Source organism: Mustela lutreola, chromosome 4 (genome assembly GCF_030435805.1).
Source record: "Mustela lutreola isolate mMusLut2 chromosome 4, mMusLut2.pri, whole genome shotgun sequence".
Taxonomy (NCBI): Eukaryota; Metazoa; Chordata; class Mammalia; order Carnivora; family Mustelidae; genus Mustela; species Mustela lutreola.
This window is the reverse complement of record NC_081293.1, coordinates 1,125,666-1,142,947: the sequence shown is the minus strand read 5'-3', so window position 1 is coordinate 1,142,947 and position 17,282 is coordinate 1,125,666. Positions and strand designations below refer to the sequence as shown.

The following is a 17,282-nucleotide window of genomic DNA, read 5'->3' as shown; positions in this document are numbered from 1 at the left end:
TACAGTTTTAATAAAAAAGGTTTTAAATCTTAGAAGATCAAAATTCCCCTCTTCCCAAAGCATTAAAAGTCTGGGCATAGTGGCCATGCGAGCCATGTTCCACACCAGAAGGGGAACTGGGCCTCCTGCGTGCTGGAAGGGGAGCCAAGCTTCTTTTCTACAGCCTCATCCTGCCTCATGGAAAACCACCTGCAAGACGTGATCTGAAGTCCCAGGTGCTGGCAGCCCCTGGCTGAGGTCAGCCACTAGGCAGGCTTCCTCCTGTAGCTGTTTATCAAGTGAGAACCAGAAGAGAAAATTTAAGTTTAGAAAAGTAGAAGAATTTCTGTGACTGATTAAGAACGCTGGGCACAAGATCTCACTTGCACTGACTTCACACAGGTAAGTAGAGGCTGTTTTATCCATCCGCTGTGGGCAGTGGAAACCAGAGGTGGGGCAGTCACTGATTCGGCTCTGCAGGAATGATCCTGCTACCCCAGAACAAGAGCCCTCTCATTGCCCAAACTGACATTTTGAAATGCTGCCGACTTAACAGAACAGAGGTTGGGGTAACTTTTCCTTAAAAGTCATTCTGTACAGGGCTTGACAGATGGACAGCATCGTCCTATGACCCTGGGCAGGCGGTTGCTCTGCCCTGTCTCACCCCGAAGGCTTTAAGGGCAATCAGGAGGAGCTCTCCTGGGTGCATCACAGCCCCACCACCACCGCTTGCCAAATGTTTGGAGTTAGCCTCCTTGCCAGGTGGGGGACCTCCCAGGGGACCGGGAAGTGTGGCTGGAGTTCCCATAGACAGTGATTTCTTCAGTGCGTGCCTCTGGCCGGTGGCCTGCAGCTTCAGCGGGAGGTGAGAACCCACGCACTTCGCCAGGACCAAATGAGCGCCCCTGGTCCAGCCCAGCGCGTTCAGCACTCCCTGCGCGGACAGCGCCAGCCCCTCCCAGGGCCTCTCGGCAGGGGGGCGGGCAGGGGGGCGGGCAGGAGGGCGGGGGCGGGGAGAGCCAGGCCCCGGTTGGCGCGGTCCACACGCAGCGGACACACCTGTCACAGGAGGCTGGGGGACCCGTGGCCCCTCACCGGCACCCGCCATGGCTGCACGCCAGCCGGAGGAGCCCGGGGAGCCTCTGCCCGTCGGCCTGGAAACGCTGGGCACAGGCAGCCCCGCGGCCAGGCCCAAGCTCGGCAGCGTTTTCCACTGTGTGGAGGACGCCTTCGAGAGCAAGACGCTGCAGCTGGACGCAACGGGTGCCGGCCGTCGGAGCCTTTGGGCTGGAGAGCCTTACAGAGGGCCACTTGGATACCCAGAGGGAACCGGGGAGCCAGACGGCGATGGCCCGGGGGCTCCGGAAAGTCTGGGAGAGCCGCCCGGTGTGACGCAGCGCCGCCCTAAGCAGGTAGTAGCTGCAGGGCAGAGGCCGCGGGGCCATGGGCTGGGGGCTGGTTCTCTTCCCAAATCCGCAGGCTCAGGGAGGCGTTGTAAGGGATGAAGGCGAGGCCTCCCTCAACCTGGCTGGCCGCGTCTGTCCCCGGGACTAAGCTGTCCCGCGCTGTCGACTTCTTCTCTTGGTTCTGGATCTCTGGTCCGTCAGGGGTGCTGGGCTGCTGTCTTTCTCTCTCTATCCCTTTCTATCTCTGTGTCTCCCCAACTTGTCCCCTTGTCCCTAAGCTCTGCCAGGTCCCAGAGCCAGTACACTGCCCTGCCCTGCATCCGATCCAGGTCCAGGAAGTAGCTGCAAAGGAGCGAGGCTTGGGCCAGAGGCCCCGGCCCGGAGGGAGCCCAGCTTCCACAACGCCTGGGCCTGGACTTGAGACTAAATTCAGTCCCGGCGGCCTCGGGTGCTTCGGGTCACCAGGGCGCTGGCGGTGGTCCCCGGCTGGGCAGGAGCGAGGGCAGGGCCCGGCAGGACTTTGCGGGGACCTCCCTACTCTCCTTCCTGGAGTGCAAACCCCGCGCACACGGGCAGCCAGGACCTGTACCGCTCTCGCCCCCCCTCCCCTCGCAGCAGGGGTCCGCGTGTCCGCGTGCGGCCTGGGGCACAGAGATCCGGCCAGTGGCCACCGCAGCGGCTGGGGCACAGAGATCCGGCCAGTGGCCACCGCAGCGGCTGGGGCACAGAGATCCGGCCAGTGGCCACCGCAGCGGCTGGGGCACAGAGATCCGGCCAGTGGCCACCGCAGCGGCTGGGGCGCCGGAGCCGGTGGGTTCTGCGCGGCTGGGGCGGGGCTCGAACGCAAAGGAGCCGCGGCAGGCGGGGGGCGGGGCGGGCCCGGGGGCGGGGCTCGGAAGCGGAGCGGCGCGGCCTGCCGTGCTCGCACTCGGACGCCCCGCGCCCCCACGTACACGCCCGGGCTCTGCGCGCCCCCGCCCGGGACACCCCAGGCCCGCTCCGCTCGAGCTAGGCCGCGCGGGCCGAGCGAGGCGGCCGCGCCGGCCGGAGGAGCAGGATGTCCTTCCAGGGCAAGAAGAGCGTCCCCCGGATCACGGTGAGCCTGCTCCGGGCCCCCCTTCACCCCTCGCCCCTGACCCCTCCCGGGCGGACCGTCCCGGCTCTGCGCCTAGCGCTCTGCCTCCGGGTCTAGCCGCCGTGCGCGCTCCTCTCCCGGCGCTGGCCCTTCCCGCGCGGCCGCCATGGGCCGGGGTTTCCGCGAGCGCCTCCCGGGGCCCCTTTCCAGAGCCAGACGCACAGGTCCCGGGCCACGCCGGCTTCCCGGGACCTCGTGTGCGCCCGGCGAGGGCCCGCGGCCCGGAAAGGCCTCCTCCCCGAAGCGCAGAGGTGCCCTCCCTCCCCGCGCGGACGGGCGAGGAAGCCGGCCAACCCGGCCTCGGGGTTCTGTCCAGGGTTCGGCGGGCGGACGTGGCCTTTTGTCGGCACCGCCAGCCAGGCCTGGGGCGAGGATGCTGCTCCCCGCGCGCGCTGCTGGCCAGCTCCGGACCGCGCCTCCGCCGCGCCGGGAGCTCTTTGTTCAAGACAAAGCGACTCAGCCCCCGAGGCTCAGCCTGGAGCCCCTGGAGGCCCGGACCCCTCCACCAAGCCGGGGATCTCAGACTCCGGGGGAGACCAGCGCTCACGGGTCGCGGCTGAGCAAGCACCCTGGCAGCCCCAGCTCTCGGAAGGAGAGACCCCCCCCTACACACACAACCACATGCAGGGGTGCGGGAGGTCAGATGGTCCACCCCGCGCTGCCAGGAAACAAAGCCGCCCCTTCCAGGGAGCGGGGGGAGGCGCCCCTGCGCCAGCTGGATGGGGGCAGGGGTCTCTGCTGGGGCTGAGACTGACTCTGGAGTTGACCTCAGCCGAGGTTGGAGGGGTTCCCTGGTTCACTTCCTGAGATGCTCAAGGAGGAAGGAGCCCCTGTCCTTCCCGAGCAGGCGGGGGTCCTGTCTGCAGTCTGGCTCCGGATCCCGCGGGTGTAGGAAGCCTGCCAAGTGGCCAGCTCTGGGCTGCAGTCGGGTGGGACAGAGGTGCGGCATCTTGTTCCTGGTGACTCCCACGCTCCTCCCGATGGGCGTCGCACCGGGTCGCACCGGGTCCCAGCGGCCGTCCCTCTTCCTTCCAGACCCAGGATGGTTTCCAGACTCTGAGTTCAGGTGCCTGAAAGGGGAGGGGTATTGAAGTGTAGTGACCACGAGTCTCTTCCTAACGGGGGGACAGTGGGAGACACAGCCCACAGGTCTCTTCTGCCCAAAGCCTTCCCTTCCTGGGTTTCCTTGGGCTTATTTGGGGCTGCCTGTGGCCTGTGGCCGTGTGTCAGCTGTTGTGTGGATGGCGGGTGGTGGTTTTCCTAGTGACTAGAATCCCGAGAACGTGGTCCGCACGGAGATGAAGAAGATGTGAGGATAGCGCAGTAAGGCTCCCACGGTGCGGGCTCTGTGGCGCTTTAGCCGTCCCACGGGGTTCCTGCAGACGGCACCGCACAGCTTGGCTCCGTGGCGTCGGCTGATGGTGCGTGAAGAGCCACCGACCTCAGGCCGGAGCCCCGGCCTGGCCTCGGCGTGGACTCGTGGAAGCCCCCGCAGAGGGCCCCACCTCCCTGTGAGGTTGGCCCGACGCTCCTGCCCGGTCAGGTCAGAGGGAGCGCAGAGGCGCCCACGGGGGGCGGAGGAAGGGCTGGAAGCCAGCTTCACGCAGCGCTCTGCACTCCTGGCCTCTGCTCGCGTCCCGTGCTGCGGCCCACACTGCTCTGCTGAGGTCCGACCGTCACCCGACAGCCGTGCGACGTTCCACGCATGGCCCCGCTTTCTGCCCCTCCACCTCTTCCCCACCATTTAGCGGGTTCTTCGAAGTGGGTTTACTGCTGCCGCACCCTGGGTCCACCCCCACCCCGTGCTCCAGCTCCAGGCAGTGCAGGTGACCCGCCAACCGCCGGCCCCGCTTGCTGGCCCTCTGTTCCCCCGCGTGGGATGCGTCCAGGCAGCACCACGACCCCATGGTCTTGACTTGGCTCTTCAACCCCACGGCCTCTCCATCAGCCGCTCCTGCCTGCCCGTCTCCCAGCCTCTCTCGGCCCCATCTCGGCTCGGCCCCAGGATTCTGGCCCGAGGGCCCCCATCGCACCTGTGCAGGCTCACGTGCCGCAGGCTGTGGCCCCGTTTGCTTCCTCAAACAGCACATTCTACTTTTACATGGAATCAGTGTGATCCACCAGATCGTGCTCAAACCCATGCTTCAAGCTCCCCAAGGGGTCCCACTGACACCCCAAGCCCAGCATTTCCCACCTGCACCAGGCTCCCAGCCCCTCACCCTTCCGTGCAGAACGTTCTGGCATCTCATGTCCAGTATCAATGCAAGCTTGTTCCTTCTCGTGTCCGGTATCGACGCAAGCTTGTTCCTGCCTGAGGGCCCTTACAGGGGCTGTCCCCTGGCCTGGAACCCTGCCCCTGGCCATTTCACGTGCAGCCCCTCTAGGAGGCCCTTCTCTGTCCCTGAAGCAGCTCTACTGCCTCTCCCTTCGTGCTGTGACACCAGCCTCTGTGTTCTTGCTTTGTCTGCGATGGCCTCGCGTCATTTCTCATCCTTGTCTTTCTCCCTGCGCTGGGAGCCAGGCCCCACCAGGGCGGGGACCCTGCCTACTGGGGCGCTGCTCTAACCCCCGCGTTTGGCACCACGGTAGGCCACACCATGCTGGTGTGAACTGGACCCAGTGGCCATCCAGGAGCCCTGGGGGGAGCCGACCCTCCAGCCAGGGTGGGACCATGTGACTTTGTCCGCCTCTGATCTGAGCCCCAGTGCAATGAATTAGGTGGTAGCCATTTAAATGTAATGCCTTTCACTGCTACGCCTTCACCCCCACCCCGGCCCCCCGCGGGTCACTGTGCCTTTGGCAAGGCTACACGGCTGCCCTGCGGGTGTGGGACCTTCTGGGGGCCCGTGGGCGCCGCCGTCGAGCCGTCCCGCCGCCGCGCATCTCTGCTCCGTCCCCGGAGGTGGTGGGCCGCGCTGGCTTCTGTGTCTGCTTCGGGGCACACAGATCACGGCCGAGGGGCTCGAGCATAGTCACAGGTGGGCAGTCACGGGACGACGTTGAAGAACTGGGTGTGGAGAGAACTGACCCATCTCCCCTTGTTTCCGCAGAGCGACCGCCTTCTGATTAAGGGTGGGAAGGTCGTCAATGATGACCAGTCCTTCCGCGCGGATCTGTACGTGGAAGACGGCGTGATAAAGTGAGTCCGTGCCTCCGGGATCTTCACCGATCACATGTACACACGGATCACAGGTTATCCACACGTTTACTTTTGGGTGAAAGCCACCTAAATTTCTTTTTTTTTTTTTTTTCCTTTTCCAAAACCCAGCTCTAGCCCAGGGCCTGAGTGATCAAACCTCTCGCCAGTTAGTGGCAAGGTTTGGGGAAGCAGGACGTTCGTTCATTCCTGTCATCACAGCTTCAGGATGATTTGGGGCTCACAGCAGGTGCTCAGGAAGTCCTTACCGACCGCACCTGTTAGCTTCTCTGCTGGTGTCGTGCGTGGCTGCGGCCACCAGGCCGTACAGTGGCACATGGAAGGCCCGTGGACTCCCAAGGGCAGTCAGGCGAGCCCAGGCTGGATCCTATATGTGACCGTCTCGAGCCCCTGGTGGGAGTGTGGTGCTCGCTGAGGGTCTCCAGGGGTCAGGCCAGGGAAGTCCTGGCGCCGTGTTGCCCTTTTCCTCCAGGAGCCCAAGCAGAAGCTTCCCTGCTTCACTGCTCGTGCTCTGATCTAGGCTCTTTGTAACCAGTGAAATCTCTGTTGCTTTCAGACAAATTGGAGAAAACCTCATTGTCCCCGGAGGCATCAAAACCATCGACGCACATGGCCTGCTGGTCCTGCCGGGCGGCATTGACGTCCACACGAGGCTGCAGATGCCCGTCCTGGGCATGACCCCAGCAGACGACTTCTGCCAGGGGACCAAGGCCGCCCTAGCAGGAGGGACCACCATGATCTGTGAGTGTCTCCTTGTGTGGGGGGGACCCGTCCCATGCCTTGCTTCACTGGCCAAGCTCGTGTGTTGCGGGAAGAGCCTTACAACAGGCATTTCTTGGGGTCTTTTCCCTTGACTGCTCAGTCCAGGAAAGCCTTGCACATTCTTGTTGTCCCCATTCGCATGGTGAGTCATCTTGCCTTGGCAGCTCGGGGATGCCCCTGGGGTTTCCACAGGAGCAAATGCATGTGCGCCCAGGAATTTAGTATTTCCTGGGAAGCTGGCAGCTGGCCAGGGACTAGGTTTTCAAAACCGAAATGCCTTATGGACATGGAGGGGTCGTGTTGTCTGAAACCAACACAAGCCCAGGCCTCCTAAGCTTGGTTTGAGTGAAATCCCTGCCTGTGTCAGGAAGGAGGCTGTGTTTCTAGGGACAGAATCGCAGAGATCCTTGCCCTCTGTTTCGGGCTGGCTCTGTGCCGGGCAGCAGCTCGTACCCCATGGGAGCTCGGCAGAGAAGCCCCACCTAACAGCTCGCAAGGTGCATTGGCTTGCCGGTGGTGAACTTGACTGGGAGCAGCTCAGAGCCCGGACGAGCCCCAGCCCCTCCTCTGGTGGCCTTGAACGCAGACAGCTCCCTGGGGTGGGTGCAGCGTCTCTCTGCTGGCCGGGCTTAACGCTGGCCCAACCCAGCTGGCTGCCCTGTGTCCCAGCTGTCTGGCTGTGGGGAACTCGCTAACTTTTAGAAGTCACACTCGGCAAACCTGAGCAAGAGGAGGATCCTCCTTAGAAGGGGGTGAGGGTGCGCTTGTGCCCGCGAGCAGCTCTGCTGTGCCTGGCGCAGCTCTCATTGCTGTCAGTGCTGTCACCAGAAAGGCTGCTCCGAGGACTGTGGGCTACTGCACAAGCGATGTTTGGCCCTTGCCAGAATCATGGGTTGGTTGGTTTACTCAACCATGAGGCAAAAAACAAAACAAAAAACCGGCCAACAGTGATCCGCATTTTAGTTTGGCTGGGGAGAGTGGCCATTTTTGGCCGTGGCTCACACTTGTCGCCGGTGGCCAGGGTGGCCAGGAAAGCTTCGTGTTTGTCACCGGTTCGTGCCCGTGCCGAGGCATCAGACGAGCCATGAGGTGTCACCATGAGGATGAACAGATGCCACAGGCACGAGGCTGGCCTCTATCGAGCTGTGTCTTCCTCAGCCTGCTAGCCCCAGGCTGGAGCCGCAGAGGGACTGTAGGGTAGGGGTCCCATGAGGGGTGCACTGGAGAAAGGCACAGCGTTGGCCAGTAACCCTTGGGTGGGCGTGCCTTCTTGCTGGCCACCCTTCCTCCGAGCCCTTTCCCTGCACTCGGGAGAGGCTGTGAGCAGTGCTTGGACCTTGGACCTGAGCTTGGCTAGGGCAAGTGGCCGCGCCTGGCCCTGCACTCAGGTCTCCCCGGGGGTGGGGTGGCGCCGCTGGAGGTGCGTATAGTCAGTGAGGTGCAAACAAGCGAGGGAGACCCGCCTCCTGCCGTGGCTCGGGGCCGGGGGCCACGTCCAGCACCAGGGACAGCGCCCTCCCCGCCCCTCCCCCCTTGATCTCCTCCCGCTGGGCCCCAGGTGGACACCTGTGTGGGAGGTTAAGCCCCTTACCTGCCACCGGTGGTCCTTGGGGTGTCCATCAGGGAGTAGGAGGGCTTGAATCTGGCCTCTCTCTGCTCAGAGGAAAGCCAGGGCCTGCCTCTTCAGACAGAACCAGTGGGCAGGCTCACAGTGGCTCCAGCCCCATGGAAGGGGGCCATGGCCCAGATGCACTTCCTGGTCTCTTGGGAACATGAAGCCAGTCTCCCCTGGAGGCCAGGGTGGTTCCCAGGGACCAGAGTGGGGGCTCAGCTGACCGCACTGCCCCCTCAGTGGACCACGTGTTCCCCGACGCGGGTGTGAGCCTGCTGACGGCCTATGAGCAGTGGCGGGAGCGCGCGGACGGCACGGCCTGCTGCGACTACTCTCTGCACGTGGACGTGCCCCGCTGGCACGAGAGCATCCGCGAGGAGCTGGAGGCCCTGGTCAAGGACAAAGGTAAGGGCGTCGCCCGAGGCGAGCTTGGGAGCTTGGGCCTCCCTGCGCCTGGCTGGGAAGTGGTACTTCCCCTGGGCCACTGGCCAGGCTGGGCTCGGCTTCTGCCTGGCCCCGGGCTTGGGGGAGTTGGAATGTGGGGAGAAGTTGGACAAATTGAAGGTCTGTTCTACTTCCAGAGGACGCAGACGAGGAGGTCACCTGCCTCTGCGTCTGTAATTGTCCTTAGCCGTCGGCCCCCTTGTCTGTGCCCTGGGACAAGGGCCACACATCTCCGCAGCGTCTGAGGTCTTCCTGGGAGCACAACCCTTTCAAACCCTATTCTCGCCGCCTGTGCTCGAACAAGCCAGTCGGTAATCAAGGCTCAGCCTCTTCTAACCAAAATTTCTGCAGCTGAAACCGCACGAGCGTTCCGTGGCGGAGCTGACGCGTTAGTTAGGACGAGGCTTCTGCGGGAGGAGATGGGCAGCAGTGGAGGTCCCCGGGCATCTGACCGCCAGCGGCTGAGTGTCCAATCTCCTCTTGCCTCTCCTGCAGGCGTGAACTCCTTCCTGGTCTTCATGGCATACAAGGACAGGTGCCAGTGCACAGACGGCCAGGTGAGGCCGGTGTCAGGAGGAGGGCAGAGCGGGTGCTTCAGGCGGCCCCGCTCCTGACGGCACAGCCCTGCCCACACGCCTGGTCCACTCTCTTCCCAGATGTACGAGATTTTCAGCATCATCCGGGACCTGGGTGCGCTAGCTCAAGTGCACGCCGAGAACGGGGACATCGTGCAGGAGGTGTGGAGCGGGCTGCCCGCGGGGCGGTGAGGGGCAGGGCTGGCTCCTGGACACACACACTGAGCATGTCATCCCACAAGCAAGCAAGGAGTTGGGGGAGCCTGAGGGGCTTTTGGCCGTAGCACATTTATTATCTATTATCACACTTATCAGAAGTTCCCCAGAACTTTTGGGGGGACTGAGATGGGGTTTCCTGGTGCTTTCTGCCCCTGTGGATTGAGGCTGCCCCGGGAGCTGGTCCTTTTCCTTCTGACCACTGAGTACAGGGTCTGGTCCCATGCTTGCCCCTCAAGCCCCGGGCTGTGGGATGGGTGCCAGGTGCAGGCACTTTGGGGTCCCTGGGCTGTTTGGGGGCTCCTCACTGGGCCACACGCAACACAACCCCCTGGCATTCCAGACCCACAGAGAAATTTCCTGGCAGGTCGGGCTCAGCGCATCCCAAGCTCAAAGGCGGTGAGCCCTGGGAAGGCGCACATGGGTTCCCAGATAACTGGTCCACCCGCCCCACCATGAGGGCATCGTGTGCTGCGTGTGCCCCTCTGGTCCAAGGCCAGGCCCGGCGGCGTGGTTAGGAGAACGTTGTGGGTGAGCTCAGTGCACAGGTGGGTGGGCAGAGCCTGCCTGGGAGACACCCCACGATGTTAGCGAGTCTCATTATTGGGCCCATGGGCTTCTGCTTCTCCCACCTTCTGCATGGTGGAGCCTGGCATCCCCATCTCCGTCCACGCGAGAGGCTGCTCAGACACAGATCTTCAAGGGCAAGCTTGGGAGAGATGTGTTCTGTCCACCCCAATGGCAGGCCCCTAGCGTACCCGTGGGCCTGCCCCCACCAGCGAAACCAGTGCAGCAGGCAGAGTGCGCTCTCCAAGCCCCGTGCCTCATCTGTAACTTAGGGAGCTGGGGTCACTCCTCTCCAGACGCTCTTCTCCTCCATTCTGAGTTCTCCGCAGCTTGTGATTCTGGGGGGCCCGGCAGCCCAGGGCTTGGTTTAGGGGAGCAGAGCTCATGTGAGATGTTGGGGTCAGGGTTCACCGGGGATGTGGGGGCAGGCGCTGGTGAGCTGTGGGGACCGGGGTCTCCTGGGTATCACCCAGAGGGTGTTCTGCGGGGCTCCGGCTGCCCCTGGGCTGCAGTGTGGTGACCTGTCCGTTTATTTAGGAGCAGAAGCGGTTGCTGGAGCTTGGCATCACTGGCCCTGAGGGCCACGTGCTCAGCCGCCCTGAGGAGGTAGGGCTTTGCTACCCCAGCCCTGACTGCACCGCAGGCCACCTCTGCCCGGTGGCGGCCCTGACCTCACGGCAGGGCAAGGTGATGACGCACGTGTCCCCCTCTGGGGGGGGGTGTGAATCAGTGGGCCCAACCCCCCGGGCTCATGTCCCCTCATGACCACTGGTGGCCCTAAGGTCGTTCCCAAAGACCAAGAAGGCGGTGGGGACAGGCTCTGGCACTGCACGGGTCAACCCAGATCCTGGGCACTGAGCCACAGGCGGGGTCCTCAGCCCCACACAGTGCCCCCCTGGGCCCAGGATCCCCGGGTAATGGTCAGAAGGAGGCCTCAGGGCCCTGGCCCGGGCTGAGCACCCCCGTGTTCCCCAGGTGGAGGCTGAGGCTGTGTACCGTGCCGTCACTATTGCCAAGCAGGCCAACTGCCCCCTGTACGTCACCAAAGTGATGAGCAAGGGTGCGGCCGACGTGATTGCCCAAGCCAAGCTCAGGGGTGAGTGCCTGGCTGGTCCCCACACACTCGTGCAGGGAGCTCTCTGGGGGTCAGGGGTCACGTTCTCAGTACAGAGCACTCGGCTGGCTACCCAGAGGCTCAGAGCAAACAGGTCCGAGAAGCCGGGACTGCCCTGCCTGGCCTCTTGCTGGAGGGGGTGGTGTCTCAGGTCTGTGGCCCGTGGAGACACAGGGGCCCCGTCCCGCCTCAGGTGGGGCCCCGTCTCCTGTCTTCTTGGGGTAGCAGCTGCTCCTCTGCTGGCACTGTTTGCCCTGAAGGGACAGAGCTGGACACGTGTGTGTGTGTGCGTGCGCGTGCACGCGGTGTGTGTGTGTGTGCGTGCGTGCGCGCGGTGTGTGTGTGTGTGCGTGCATGCGGTGTGTGTGTGTGTGTGCTGTGTGTGCGTGTGTGTGCGTGCGCGCGGTGTGTGCACGCACAGCCTGATTCTATGTGTGATGGAACTTGGCCCCCTTGGCCCTGCGGGAGCCCCACATCACTGTTCGCTGGGGTGCACAGCCTGCGGGTTGGGGTCTGCCCCCAGAGCACCCCGTGGCTGGAGGAGGCTGGGGTACAGAGAACTAAGGTCCACTGGGAGAGGCCTCAGGCGGGGCAGGCACTGCTGATCATGTCTCATGGTGACCGTGGCCCGGCTGCTTCCCCTACAGGCCTGACCCCCCAGCAGGTGGTGTGGGGTAGCGGGTCCAGCAAGGCCCCCACCCCCAGTGTGGGAAGCTGTCCAGTATCGGGAAATGGAGGGGCAGTCAGGGGAAATGAGCAGCACAGGGCCAGGCTCCCCACCCTGCCCGGGTCCCCGGGGGCATGCAGGCCAGCTGGGGTGCCTCTCATGGGTCTCACGGCAGGGGTGGTCGTGTTCGGGGAGCCCATCACTGCCAGCCTGGGCACTAGCGGCTCGCACTACTGGAGCAAGAACTGGGCAAAGGCCGCAGCCTTCGTCACATCGCCCCCCATCAACCCAGACCCCAGCACCGGGGACCACCTCACCTCCCTGCTGGCCAGGTAGGGACCTGCTCCAGGGTGGCCCAGCCCTGCCCACAAGCTCCAGAAACCCCATGACCTCAGCCCGCGGGCAGCTCTAGCTTCTGCACAAACACTGGGCCAGATGTCCCTGGCCAAGGCCCCACACTGGTCTACCCCAGTCCTCCTGTGCCCTACATGGGGACAGCAGTGCTGCCCAGCTCTCCTGAATACCCTCCAGCCCCCGTGGCTGTGCGGGCTGGGGAGGGGGACAGAGCTGATGGTGGCCTTTGCTGGCTCACAAAAATTGGGCCACTGTGGGCTCCCTTGACCCCAACGTTTCTCAGTGGGGACCTCCAGGTGACCGGCAGTGCCCACTGCACCTTCACCACCGCCCAGAAGGCTGTCGGCAAAGACAACTTCACGCTCATCCCCGAGGGCACCAACGGCATCGAGGAGCGCATGTCTGTGGTCTGGGAGAAATGCGTGGTGAGTGCAGTGGGGGCCGCGGGCCGTGCCGCACGCAGTTCACTCGGAAGGGAGGCCGCAGACTACTTAGCACTCCACATGGAAGGGGGGCGGGGCTTGTGGGCTCGCCGGGCGTTTGGTTCTGGCCCCCCCGGAGGAGACCTCCAGCTCTGCGGGCTAGCCAGGTCCTCCCCTGGACTCCCGTCACCTGCAGAAAGCATCCGGGAGAGGGGTTCCTTGTGTCCTATAGGATGGCCCTCTGTGCTGCTAGTAGTCTCCCCCAAACACCTCAGATTTCCTCAGACTGCCTGCACCCCCAAACTCCAGCCCCGACCCCTCCCCGAGCAGAGGTCCTGCTTCCTCAGGATGACCGGGGGGCACTGTCCCATCCTTCAGGGGACACGGACATTGTCAAAGCTTCATTGACTCATAGCAAGCGTGGAGTTCGTGCACAGCCAGAGAGCGACCCCGGGGTCCACACTCTATCGACACCACGTGCTGCCTGAGGGATGGGGGGGCCTGTCCACACGGGAGCCCGGAGCCCAGAACGGGGGGCCTGTCTACACGGGAGCCCAGACTCCCCCTCCACCCCTGAACTCGGCTCTCTTGCTTCCCAGGCCTCAGGCAAGATGGACGAGAACGAGTTTGTGGCTGTGACCAGCACAAATGCTGCCAAAATCTTCAACGTGTACCCGAGGAAGGGGCGCGTGGCCGTGGGCTCTGATGCTGACCTCGTTATTTGGAACCCCAAGGCCACAAAAATCATTTCTGCCAAGAGCCACAACCTGGTAAGAGAAGCCTGGCTCTTGGGTCAGGGTCTGGGTCAGGGTCCGGGCTCAGGTCCAGGTCAGGGCCCGGCCCCACAGCCCTGGGCAGGGGCACCTCGCACCTGACAGCCCTGTTAGTGGCTCATCTCCGCGCCCTCTGTCCCTAGAACGGGACTCAGGGGCCGGAACAGCCAGCTATGGGCAGTTCCTTCCGAACTGCGGCCCCGCCAGCGTGGCCCGGCCTTGTCAGAGCTCCTAGAGCCGGTGCACCAGCCTCCGAGGATGCTGCCCGCCCCCAGCACGCTGAGGGGTGAGGGGGCCACCACGCTGGGGCCCCGACCCTCCCCCTGTCTCCCCAGAACGTGGAGTACAACATTTTTGAAGGCCTCGAGTGCCGAGGAGCCCCCACGGTGGTCGTCAGTCAGGGCAGGGTGGTGCTGGAGGATGGGAACCTGCTTGTCACCCCCGGGGCTGGACGCTTCATCCCCCGCAAGACGTTCCCCGACTTCGTCTACAAGCGGATCAAGGCGCGCAACCGGGTAAGGCCCACGCCGGGCGGGGTCGGGGTGAGGACGGGGCGGGGGTCGGGTTGGGGGGACAGGGCGGGGTCGGGGTGGACCCGGCAGGGGGGCGTTGCGGTCTGCGAGGCTTTTCCTCGAGGGCGGGGGCGGCAGTGCCCTGGACCTGGGGGGCATCGGGCCGCGCGGTGGACGGGGTCTGGGCAGTGGCTGCATTGCAGTGTCTGTAGGGGCCACCGCCCCAGGACAGCTGCCGAGACCCTGGGAGAGGCAGCCTGGCCCTTTGCTGTCCCAAGCGCGGCCCGGTGCGCAGACGGACGTGTGAGTAAACGCGGGGATGTGCAGGTTCCGCAGCAGCGTTTGTGAGCTTAGACACTGTGAGCGCTTTTCCCACACCCCGGCTGAGCTGGCCACCGCCGTCGGGTGCCCCGCATCTGTCTAGGCCCCAGGGCGCGCACTGGTAGCTCACACACACACACACGTGCATGTGGCACACACATTTCTGCTTTGCCCTGTTTTGTAGAAGGATGTTGTCTGAACCCACAGTGAGGAGGGCCAGCCTCCAGGGCGGGCTGGGGCCGGGACGTGGTCTCCTTAGCACACAGGAAGGGCGGTGGAATCTGCTCTAACTTGCGATGGCGCACCTGGCGGTCTCCGGCTGTGAGGGCTGCACGGCTGCCGCCACCCCGCTGCTGCGGGAAGGACCTTGGGACAGCCCCGCAGCGGGCGGAGGTGCAGCGTCCAGGCCAGAAGCCGGGCAATCCCATTTCCTCCCGCTCAGTGGTGTGGGGGGCCCAGGACACACGCGGGTGCCCGGACGGTGCCAGCCACAGACCCGGCCTCAGGGAGCGCCGGCACTCAGAGAGCTGAGGGTCTCCCAGGCCCTCACCTGGGGTGGTGGGGGGTGGGCGGACTCAAAGCCTCACGCTGGTCCACTTGACCTGAGCCACCACCCCGTGGTGACCCCGCAGGGCCGGCCGCCATCACGAGTCTGAATACGAGTCCCGAGGGCCACGCGCGCAGGGGGCACAAGCACACAGGGCGGTTTTCCTCGGCTCCACGGGCCGTTTCATCCGTTGCTGCAGCCGCTGGGAAATGTCTCTGGCCTTGGGCCGTTTTCAGGGAGACCCAGGGCCTCCTCCGGGCTGAAGGAGGTGCTCGGCTGGGGCCTCTGAAGTGAGGAGGTGGAGCTGTCAGGGCCGGTGTTGTCAGAAGCGGCTGCTCGCTTGGGGCCGTCCTGTCTGAGGGGCGTCTTGCAGCCCAGGACCCCGCTGCCCAGCCCCAGGGCCAGGAGGGGCTGCATGCACGGGTGTGAGCAGAGAGCCATGCGCGTGCAAGCGTGGAGGTGGACGCGAGGGGAGCACCTCCACGGGCGGGGTCCGGGGGTCTGGAGCCCGGCTGAGGGGGTCTGTGGGGCAGAGGGAGCAGGCTCAGACCCCCTCACCTCCGCCCCCTCACGCCCCGCAGCTGGCCGAGATCCACGGTGTGCCCCGAGGCCTCTATGATGGGCCCGTCCACGAGGTGATGGTGCCCGCCAAGCCGGGGGGCAGTGCCCAGGCCCGGGCATCCTGCCCAGGGAAGATCTCGGTCCCACCCGTGCGCAACCTGCACCGGTCGGGGTTCAGCCTGTCTGGTGAGTGGAGCTGCGGTGCTGTGCTGGTGCATCCTCGGGGCGGGAGGAGCTCTGGGGTTCCAGGTACCAGGGCCCAGCCTGTTTGCAGGCGAGCTCAGCAAGGCCGCAGACCGGGCAGTGTGGGGCCTGGGGACAGAACATGCTTCCGCCCGACCTCTGGGGGCCCGGGGTGTGGACCTGTGGGGAAACCCCGTCCTGCGCCAGCGTCTGCCCCAGCACAGCCCCAGCGACCCCCTCCTTGCGTTAGTCGTGCTGAGGAGACGGCTGTCCCTCTGAGCCCAGGGGTGAACGTGGCATCCAATGTGGCGACCTGAGTACCACGGGCCCGGCCTCTCTACTCTCAGGGTGATATGGGAGGCACGTAAGGAAGGGGTCTGTGAGCCTGGGGGACACGTGGGGACACTTCGGAAGGCTCAGGTAGCTTGGTGCAGCGGCTGCTGCTGGGGCCTCTGGTCGGGCACGCCGTGTGGTGGGTTCCTGCAAAGGCCCTGAGCCCTAAGTTCCCCCCACAAACCGGAGCTTGACCCTCCCCCTTCCTGCCCCCGACGTCCCAGCCTGACTGCCCTCAGGTGACAGAGTCCCTGCTCGCCTCCAGACACACAGGGTCTGGGCACTTCTCCCTGGAAACCCCAGGGACAGCTTAAGAGTGGGGGGCAGCTTTCTCCAGCCACGGGACGGAGACCCACGGCGGGATGAGCAGGCCTGGCCCCGGCCGCACTTCCTGGGCACCCCGGCCGGTCCCCTCGTCCGCGGTGTGGGTGATGGGGGCGCGGTGGCCACGGCCGAGGTCCCAGGTGCAGCGGTGTGACCGGCCGTCCTCACACCGCCTCTCCTCCAGGTTCGCAGGCTGACGACCACATTGCCCGCCGCACGGCCCAGAAGATCATGGCGCCTCCCGGCGGCCGTTCCAACATCACCTCCCTGTCCTAGGCGTCTGCGGCCCAGCGAGGCGCTGGTGTCCCGCCGCCGCCCCGCAGCGGCTGGTGGGGGCCGCTCACCTCACGTAGCCGTCCCTTTGCTGAATTTACCTGAAAGGTGCTTGGCCTCACCTGCCCTGCCCCAGAAACCCCCCTTCTGGGGTCCCAGGTCCCCTAGGAGGAGCCCACGCAAGGAGAAGGGGTCTCACTGCCAGGTTGAGGAGGCTGGAGATGGTGGCCCGGGGGACAGCCTGGTGCTCCATGAGGCAGGGCAGCCGCCCGGCCAGGCCCTCAGGATCCCCCGGGGCCTCACAGATGTGCAGACAGCAGGCCAGGCCACAGGTTCAGGCCGTTGGCTCCCCCTCCCCCCAGGGATCACGGCCCTGCGAAGCCCCGGGCCTTCTGCCAGCTCCTCTCCCTGCCCGCCCTGGCGTGGGGGAGCCCCCGGCGAGCCGGCCCCCCGCCCCAGAGCTGCTGAGACTTCAGGGACGCGCGGGCACTTAGCGAAGGGCGGCCTCGCTTGTACGCCTTACCAGGGCCCAAACTTGCCCGCGTAGTAGCCTGTTTCCGGGGCTTAGGGTCATTTAGCTGAGATCTGTCCCTTCACCACTGAGTGTACGTCACAGTAGTCGACTAGAGCAGCCGTTTTGTGCATCGAGGACAACCGTAGCCAGGAAGCTGCATGCCACACGCAGCCCAGACGGTGGCCTGCGCCCCGCACCCCCAGGTTTCGGGGCGATTAAAGGCGTCTGGGCTAGAAGCTGCTGCTGTGTGGAACCCTGACTTCATCTTCCCGCTGGTGCTTTCCACACAGGCCCTTCGGGAACATTTGTGCTGGCCGTGCCGCCCACCCCCGGGGACAGCTCTGTTCCGCCTCTGAGCAGGGAAGGGGCAGGGGTCCTTCTTCCTTGAGAAGGGGGCCTGGGAGCCACGCCCGAATCCAGGCCCACTGGATCCGAGCACAGCCAGACAGACGGAGGCTGGCATGACCCACGGCCAGGGGCTCTGAGGGAGATGGTTGGGCTGGAGACCTGAGCCCACATTCCGACCACTTG

The 17,282-nt window shown here is 64.9% G+C and overlaps 1 protein-coding gene across 3 annotated transcripts; it reads left to right on the top strand.

Annotated features, from left to right (window-relative positions):
- Positions 1 to 2,270: 2,270 nt before the first annotated feature.
- Positions 2,271 to 16,987, top strand: DPYSL4 (dihydropyrimidinase like 4). Of its 3 annotated transcripts, none has more exons than XM_059172783.1 (15): positions 2,273 to 2,481; positions 3,785 to 4,063; positions 5,571 to 5,659; positions 6,234 to 6,418; positions 8,292 to 8,456; positions 8,991 to 9,052; positions 9,152 to 9,232; positions 10,391 to 10,459; positions 10,829 to 10,949; positions 11,810 to 11,966; positions 12,272 to 12,413; positions 13,010 to 13,180; positions 13,519 to 13,698; positions 15,145 to 15,310; positions 16,149 to 16,987. In XM_059172783.1, exons 4-15 carry the CDS (start codon positions 6,337 to 6,339, stop codon positions 16,238 to 16,240), a joined length of 1,488 nt encoding a protein of 495 aa, XP_059028766.1. In that variant the 5' UTR covers positions 2,273 to 2,481; positions 3,785 to 4,063; positions 5,571 to 5,659; positions 6,234 to 6,336; the 3' UTR covers positions 16,241 to 16,987. The 3 variants fall into 3 exon arrangements, with proteins under 3 accessions (XP_059028765.1, XP_059028766.1, XP_059028767.1); XM_059172784.1 differs by having other exon boundaries at positions 5,571 to 5,712; XM_059172782.1 differs by lacking the exon at positions 3,785 to 4,063 and having other exon boundaries at positions 2,271 to 2,481.
- The last annotated feature ends 295 nt before the right edge of the window (positions 16,988 to 17,282 follow it).